Raw genomic sequence first — 9270 nt, 5'->3', positions numbered from 1 at the left:
CACATTTGAAACAATATGAATTATATATTGATATGGTTAAAGACTGGCACTATTTTACACTTCCACTTCACATTAGATCTCCCTTTGGGATTAATTAAACTGCACAGTAATGGTTGACCGCTACGCTAAACTTTGTTCCTCTTGTTCTAAGATGCTAACAGGCTAACAAGTCCCTACTGCACCATTAGACAAATATGACATGATTTATTTATGGCATTTATCTTCAAGTTATCTTCATGTTTTTTGTGTTGTTTTTTTTTACAAAATCTGTCAAAATTTCAGATGAAGGGCAGGGCAGATTCAGTGATTTGAAGAAATATACAAACTTGCATTGGACCCTACCTTTAGTTTTTTTGTTACAGATTGAGTAGGCAAAGTTGTCATATTAATCTAGACGCTTGAAGTAGCTACTTTTTAATGTTACGTCATAAAATTATTTCACATTTATTTATTTTTTCAGAAAAGACCTTGAACTTTATGGTATGATTATGTTTCCTGAAGATAGGTCCAGTAATTACAAAGATATGAACTACAGACCAGGACAAAACAGCTGCAGTGCGAAAGTTAAAAGGCAAATACTACCACAGAAACGTTAGCTGCCCTCCTCAATTTTCAACTATTCACTGGTTTCATTAACATCACTACTTCCTGACTTGAAGGACTTTTGCCCGTTCAAAAGACATGATATTTTGATTAATCGCTATGGCAACGTTCCGCTCTTGGATATACTCTTTAGAAACATGACATCACATGAACACAAGCTACATGATTATTTGACACGCTTGTTAGGACTCCTTGGTGTCCTCTTCACTTGTTGGTGTTGGAGCTTCTTCCTCGTCTCCATTGGCAACGGGTAAATTATCTTCAGTACCATTTGACATCTCTACTATATTGTCATTTAATATCGGAGAAGTAACGCCATCTTCCTCATTGGTTTCTGAATCATCGCTCGGTTCATCGCTTACAGTTGTAGTGTCTGTTCTTAGCAGAGGTGAGAAATGCCTTTTTGGTTTTGAATTTGGTGCACTGTTGCCATTGGTTACTTGAGGGACAGAGGCTTGGCTGCTGGACGCTAGCAAGTGGGTGTTCGCTTGACTTCCTGTTGAAGATGGATTGTTATTATTGAAGTTAGTATTTGATTGGCAAGGAGGATTTGTTCCGTTATTGGGCAACTTTTGGGGTTCAGTCCAAGAGTCCTGGTCAAAATCCGGTATCCGATGAAGGAATATTTGACTGTCCTGGTTTGACTCTTTAAAGTAACCCGGAATATTATTGTCTGTTGTTGCGTGTTCATCTCCATTGGTAATTGCAGACTGCCAACTGTTAGAGCATAATACAGCAGGGATACTGTGATGAAGAGAAAATTAGTTTAGATTTCATGGTTCTGATTGCGTAGGGAAATAAACCGCTCAGTTAAATAATAAGAAATCTGAGAAAAGCAATACTGAAACAAATTAGGTGCAAATGAAACTGTGTCCTGTGGCTTCAATAGACGCTAACATGGACATTTGGTTGCAATTATTGGACTGTTATAATTACAGTGTGCAAACCTTTCCAGTTGTTTCTGCAGCTCTTGAGAAAGTTGGTTGCACTCGTCAAAGTAGCAAGTTTGAGCCTCCACAAACTCATTTAGGCTCTGCATGTGGTTCATCTGCAGACAATATAATTATTAGGTCCTATATTACACAAAACTGACCTCCTCAAAAACATACCTGGAGCTGTGTTTTGTTTCATTCACACATAGTTGAGTAATCCTTTATTATTAGTCTGTCTACATCTCCAAGTTTAAAATGCTCCGTTCCACCTTGTGATGTCATGAAGTGGTGGTTTTCAAGTTAACAGCTACCTTTTACCTTTTGTTCAGTAGGGATTGGTAATTCCAGGTCTGAAATCATCCAAATAATTCTAGTGAAGATGTATCGAGTTTAAAAACACAGTGAAGCATTTTCTGTATTACCTCATGACATCACAAGGTGGAAGAGAGTGTTTTCTGTTTGAGAGAAGAACTCAGCCTAAATATGCAGGGTTTGTGTGAAACGTCTGAGTGAATGAAAAAAACAAAGCACCAATATGTTTGTGATGAGGAAACAACATTGTAACACAGATCAGAAAATAGTGCAATATGTGCCCTTTAAGTACAAAGTGCCCCAAAAATATAAGACATGTACATGCACAGAAAAAGGTTGAGCTAGCCTTGCACTACCTACAATAAAATGTTCACTTGCTGCTGAATATACCTATAACAGATTCAAAAATTAAGAGAGAATCTGTGTAATTTATGTCAGTGATTGCAGTGCTGTAACTGATTAATTTATGTACACAGAGCTCTTTTTAATTTTATAGTAAGAATATGAAAAGGAAGATTAAGTTCTGTTCTGTGTTGGTATTTATTACTCACATGTGTGTCGTCCAGCCCCATCAGAAGCCTCTTTGTAATCTCAGACTGTCGATCGAACAGACTCTGGCAGATCCTCAACTCCATCTCTGCCTGTACACACACAAACATGCACACGCACACAAACACAAACACAAGCAGATACAATTGCTACATTACTTCTCAATTTACTCACAATTTATTTTTGCAGAGCCCAAAATCACATCAGCAGTTGATTGTTAGGCTTCACAAAATTGTTGATTTAACCAACAGAAAGTTAGAAAATCAAACAATGAAACAATGGCACCCTAACATTTAAAGGCCCCATAGGGTTAATAGAGAGGGCTGGAAAAAATACTGTTGTTCATATGCAAATGTATAGTGTGCTTGGATAAATATTATACAAAAAAGATGGGTTTCTGTATTAATGAAACAAAACACAAATCCAGCTATGTTTTTGATGAGGACAACGTTATACACAGAAAACAAGGTAATGCACTCAGTAAACATGGTGGACCTGGTCAGTAAAACAAATGACCAAGTTCAACATTTGTGTATTTTCTTTTTGAATAATTCTTAAGAAAATGGCATGTAGTAGAATGAATACAGGCCCATGCCCCCACCTGAGAGTGCCGAATATGAAAACAACCATTTATTATTTTATCTCTTGCAATATTACCAACAGCATTTCTTCTTTTCATTTGCATGAACAACATCCCCATTTCATATTTCTCAATAAGAAACACCTTTAGGCCATTATCTTGCTTAACAAAATGAGTCTTTGTATTATAACTGCTGACTCTGCACAAGATGGTTTAGCTCATTAAATTGAATGTTATTATGTAATATTCACTTACTTGTGAGATTTCCTGAGCCCAAATCTAAATTAAAAATCAAGAAGAGACCATTTTAATAACAATACACAGTAATAAAAAATGTGCTGAGTCATGCGTACCATTATATTTGAACTATACTGACCTTTAGCCATTTGACACGAATGAAGCTGAACATATAGGAAACATGAGCCAAATAGTCTTCATCCACAGGGTTTGAATTGAGGTTCTGTCAAAATAGCTAAGTCAGTGGATTTAACAGACATGATACAGATCTGAATAGGGTTTAATACAGTCATAAGAGCCAAAGTCTTGTTATAACAAATATATACTTAAAACTATATGTAATGACTTACCCTAGCCTCTCTGTCAGCCTCGTGGGCTTTCCTCAATCTGGTCTTTGCAATGTCCAAATCCAGGCGCTTATTTATTAAAGTCCTGCGTTCATCCTGTTAAAAGAGAAATATTATGTAACATTGAATTTTATAAGATTTTGACCATGTTATAACAGTCTCCCCTCATCATTAGCTTACTCAAAGTTAAATTCCAATTGATTCATGCATGTTTGGGCAATCCTGTATTGTATGTATAGATAATTTCAGTTTTCACCTACCCCCTATCCCCGCACACTTCCCTGTACTTACTTGTATGTTTACAATCTATAATAATAATCTACATACATTAAACTCAATGCCTGAAAAAAACACGACATGTCTTCTTTAAACCAAATAAAAAGAAATCATGAACATTTGAAAAGTACTGATAAAATTAATAATACTGAGTGGGTTTTACCTGTATGGTTTTGTATTCCCCCTCAGTGAAACTTCTCAAAGGAGTTAAAAAGTGGATGTTGGTGCTTTGTGTGAACTTTCTCTCTGCTTCACCCAGCTGCTTTTGTATCTCGCCAAATTTGACCAAAGCAGAACCTGTAGAAAAAATAAAAGTAAAACAGAGGAGTAAGAGGTGAGAGGTAGAGTTAAGGTTGTACATTTTCAGAATTACATAATTGAATCCACCAAATAATAAGTTATAGACAAATATCCAACTAAAAACCATAGAATGTGAGGTAGTAAGTACTACAAAGGTAATTAAAAATATATATGTACATTACTAGTCAAAAGATTGGACACTCTCTCATTCTCATTCATGCTTTTTCCCTTTATTTTTACTGCTTTCTACATTTTTATACACACAGTAGACATCAAAAACATGAAGCAAAATATATGGAATTATGTAGTGAAGATTTTTTTATGAAACAAGTAAAGGGTGGCTACTTTGAGGATTTGAATATAAAATATTGTTATTTAACTTTTCTTCCCTTTGCTAATCCCCTTGTATCTTACTACATATAGTTGATGTCTTCTGTGTGTATACAAAATGTAAAAACAAAACAAACAGTGAATGAGAGGGTGTGTTGAAACTTTTGACTGGTAGTCTATATTGAGATGGTTTAGTCATGCAAACAAAAAAAGTTGGTCGAGAGGAGACACAAACAGAGAAGACAACTCATATTCAAAATTGTTTCAGATGTCAAATAGAATTCACAGTATTTACAAACTATTTCCATTATTCTGATTGGTACATGTTGTAATCTATATTTTAAACTCACCATAGGGTGTGTTTGAGCCCAGTTCTTGCCCTGCGCTGGTCGTGAGCTCTCCCAGAACCTCCAGGCTGCGAGGCCGAGGGGGAGCGCGCCATTCAAGGTGCTCATACAGCCGGTCCTCCAAACGAGCAGCTGTCCATGATATTCAAAATGATGGAGAAATTAGAACCGTTGCCATGGAGATTAACAATTTTAAACAAATCTGTATATTTTTTGAATGGAAAGAGTCCTGAAAATGCTGCATATGATATAACAGGAAGCTAAAATCCATGACAGACATAACAAATACAAAAATATACCATTATAATGCTGGGTTTCAGATTACATCACAACATCCTATAGGCCTGTGGTGTTTAAGTGAGATGTGGTCGGGCAAAATGTATATTGTTTGTATACTCTATTCATACTACTATACTTGTGTGAATGGATAAACATACAAAGATCTTTCTGAATTAACACTAACATAAGGGCAGCCTGCTGATATATTTGCCACATGTTGTATGAAATGTGTATTAATAAATTAACTATTTAAAGGTGCATTATGTATTTTCTGGTGTGTTCGCCATCTGGTTGTCTCCATGGAGATGTTATTTCTTTGCTTGGGATGCCATTAAACTTTTCTATCTTACTCTTTTTCCCCAATTATAGGTGATTTCTTTGCTAAACAATACCTTTAAAATACAATCCTCTCAGAGCACGCTTTAGCTTCCCCACAGATCTGACTTGTAACATGTGCCACCTCCTTGGAGATAAATAAGTTTAAAATCTTCAAAGCAAAGCACAATATCCCCATAGAGAAAACATGTGGAGGACCCTCTACTGGAAAAGTCACACAGTACACCTTTAAGCCAATTTAGTTTTGTAGTTTTGTCACTAGTTTCCATCTAATAAAATGTTGTGAAATAGATCATGTACTTTCTAATAGTATAGCTATTGTGCTTAGTCATCAGATGAATGTATGGAATATAATGTTGAAAGCATTTGATGATAGTTGTCTTTTTTATAGTGCACTTTCATTCCCAAGATAAATTCCTTACAAAATACTATTGTTGTCAGCATTTGTGAATTTTTCTTTTGGTTATAATTAAGTCTGAAAATGACCAATGAGTAAAACAAAGTCTCAAAAGAAGAGAGTGCCATTATAAACCCACTTAAAGGTAGTTAACCTCTAGTCTGTTTGAAATTATAGCCAGTTTCTTTTGTTTATTGGAGAAGAGTACACTCACCCTGAAGCTGGCCTCATCACACAGTAAAAGCTTATTATCTCTGGCAGCTACATGGTTCCCTTATTTGATAAATAGCAGACCATGTCCAGTTTTAATTCTATTGGCTGGGGTAACTGGATTCAAGATGAAAAAATAACCAGTCTCATTCATCTTAACAGGTCTATTTACAGCCAGGGGTCATGATACTAACATTTCAAACTCTATTTCAAAACTAAGGAATAGATTCGATACTCAATACTGATCCCACTGCTACAATGATGATAAAAAAATACTTTCTTTATATTACCATGTGGCCTTATATCTGTGCACTGCCTAGACCAGGTATGTTATATAGTGGTCCATAGGCGTATACTAGTCTTTGTTGTATTATACTTGTACACAGATACAGCTCAAGATCATTCTAAAGCTAACAAGGAATGTGAATGTTCTGTGAATGTGACTTTTTTAGTATCAATACTTGTTCTGTACTTTTGTTTTGACAATCTTATTAGTCAAAAGCAGAAAGGACCACACACGTGAAACATTAGTGAAGGAAGATAATGAAGCAGAGCCATCAGCTTTTGGTGTAACACAAGTTAATCCCTTAGAAAAAGACAAGTGTTTATTTTATACTCATTCATCTGAACATAATACATAGACACAAGTTTTGATTACATAAGTGGATTTAACAGATAATGTTGTTACAATGCAAGTATTAACACTAGTCAGATTTTGATAAAAAGTGATAAAGTAAGTGCAACTTTCCTGGTGGAGGGTCCGTTACCTGCTTGTCTCCATGGGGATGTTATTGCTTTCTCTGGAATGGTATGCATTAAACTTATCCTTCTAGTTTTGATTCATTATAGGCATTTTTCCTGCTTAATACAGTAATTCCTTCTGTGCATAGGAGTGACTCTCCACAGATCTGAATTGTAATGTAGCATAGTGCTGTAATCAACTTACATAACATTTCCATAACAATTCCATGTTGACACGCAGGTGGTGGACTAAAAATGTTACGCAGTGCACTTTTAATATTAAAAGCCTAGAAGCTTACATTTTGAAATGGCAAAACTCTATACCATAATATGATATGAGACTTGATATTGCTATCGTGTAATCTGCCTTGTTAGTACACCAACACTACTAAAGAAAATGTTATCTCACCAGGGTTTGGCTGTAGCAGGGCCTCTGTCTGGCTGATAATTTGATCGGTATAACTCTTTGTGGCGTCTGCTCTGGCAAGAAGCCGCTCTATATCTGGCTCCAAATCAGTCTTCTCTGTTGCTCCAATGGTTTCCCCTGTGTACTGTTGGAAAATACACAATCAGATAGTAGAGACTTGCTAACGTTATGACAGTGGACAAAGTTCTAAAACTCACATTTGTATGAATAATTGATGGAATAATTGATTGCTAGAAAAGATAGAAATGCCCTAAGGGGATTGACTGAGGCAGTTTATTAACCCTATATGATTGCCCAACCAAAAGAGAAAAAGCATGCATAAATCAGAATTAATTTGACCTATTTCATTCAAAAAAGACAGGCCTAAACTCGATATAATTCCCTTATGAACCCACTGAATGTTTGCATTGACACGTGGGCATGCGGGCTAGTTTAAAATTGTAGATGTGTGTCTCTGGGTGTTGGCAATCCAGCTTTAACAGCACCTGCACAAAATAAATGTAGTAGTAAATTATTTATTTATTGTGGCAACATCAGCATAGAGCACACCGAGTTGACATCTCTCATTAACATGTTTGACCCATGGTAGGTTTCAAACTATTATGGTTGCAATAAACAATACACTAATAATACTTTAATGGCACATAATCGTGATTTACCTGAACGGCACGGTTGATGAATTGCCCAGCGTCCACAGCCAGTCGCGTCAGATCCATGACAGCCTCCAAGGTCAGGAGCTCTGTGTCCACCCGGCTGCGTCCTCTCCTCGGCTGCGCTCACCAGCACTGACCGTTCCTCTGTTTACCTCCAGGCGGCTAACGTCAACTAGCGGCTAACAACATCGCCATAGCTTTGCATAGAAAGCTTTGCCCCCATTTAAATCACTCAGTGGAATTAAACCATTTACCATAGCCTGATTGTTATACTTTTTGTTACATGCATACTTAACATTTTATTCCTGATGTGGTTAATTTATTCACTGTGAAGTTTTATCTTATTTTATTCTATCGGGGTCGTTGGTTGCTAGGTTACGGCTCGCCCCTCTTGCGTCCTCCAGACGGAGTCAAGTCTGTTTACTGTCAATGGATTTTGTTAAAAAAATATGCACCTGCTGTTGTCGTTTTAAACATTTTCTTGCACCCGTTTATCTTCCATAGTCTTTTGGTTTTAGTATTTAATCACAGTTGAGAAGACAGAATATTTGTTTCATTCATTCATGTTAATTTTGCCGTGTCCCGTGTGATGCTACAAACATTAGCTACAAGGATACGTTAGCAGTCTGCTAAGTAAAAGGCTGACTGGATTGAATTACATATGGGTTGACGAATCATTTATGCAAATACAAACCCTGTTTTGGTTTACTTTGATGTACAAGGTAATAAAGTGTATAAATGTACCTTTCACTTCTTTAGATTATGATATTCAAATTAAATGATCAATTTGCCATTCACCACTCATTGAAAACTTGCACAAATTCCAAGAAACAATTTATAGAGCTCATGCCAAATAATTCCCAAATATCTACAGATTTCTTATCCTGTAATAATGCCATGGTGCTATTTTTATTATAGAGCAGCCATCCTACCTCCTATCCGAAGGCAAGTGGAAGCAGCAGCCAGGCATTGACGAAAAGGAGGACAGTAATGATGACAAAAACAGTGATCTGCTGTATATCTGCACTCATTTCTGCATAATGAAAACCTAGCTCCACATAAGTACCTAAGAAATAAAAAATAAGATGTACTGTTCTGGCTGTAGTGTCTAGAGCTGCTTGCTTTCAGGCTCGCACTTGGCTGTAATCTGGGCTAGTGTTTATATGAGGTGAGTGGATTGGCCCATTGCTCTTAAGCGATGCAAGAGACATAGGATTAAAGCTACCATCTGACAGAGCGGCTGGCTGCTACTGTGAGTTAAGTTGTACTATTAATAGAAACAATTGGGGGGAAAAAAGAACATATATGACCAGAAAATGCTGGAATACTTGAAAAACAATTATTATTATTTCTTTGGCTTCTTCCAGCCAATGTTTTATTACTTAAAAGATGCACTTTCTAACTTTTCTAGGTG

The 9270-nt window shown here is 36.4% G+C and overlaps 1 protein-coding gene across 1 annotated transcript; it reads right to left on the bottom strand.

Moving 5' to 3' along the window:
• Positions 1 to 676: 676 nt before the first annotated feature.
• On the bottom strand, positions 677 to 7919 carry LOC110154985 (endophilin-B1-like). The gene is made up of 10 exons (XM_020919036.2): positions 7863 to 7919; positions 7186 to 7327; positions 4817 to 4945; positions 4000 to 4133; positions 3564 to 3656; positions 3353 to 3436; positions 3232 to 3255; positions 2399 to 2488; positions 1551 to 1651; positions 677 to 1347 (listed from the first exon to the last, which is right to left on the bottom strand). Exons 1-10 carry the CDS (start codon positions 7917 to 7919, stop codon positions 786 to 788), a joined length of 1416 nt encoding a protein of 471 aa, XP_020774695.1. The 3' UTR covers positions 677 to 785.
• Between the last annotated feature and the right edge of the window lie 1351 nt (positions 7920 to 9270).

Source organism: Boleophthalmus pectinirostris, unplaced genomic scaffold (genome assembly GCF_026225935.1).
Source record: "Boleophthalmus pectinirostris isolate CB_2022bp ecotype Guang Dong unplaced genomic scaffold, ASM2622593v1 HiC_scaffold_10, whole genome shotgun sequence".
Taxonomy (NCBI): domain Eukaryota; kingdom Metazoa; phylum Chordata; class Actinopteri; order Gobiiformes; family Gobiidae; genus Boleophthalmus; species Boleophthalmus pectinirostris.
The sequence above is the reverse complement of the archived record's forward strand: the minus strand, read 5'-3'. Positions and strand labels throughout refer to the sequence as shown.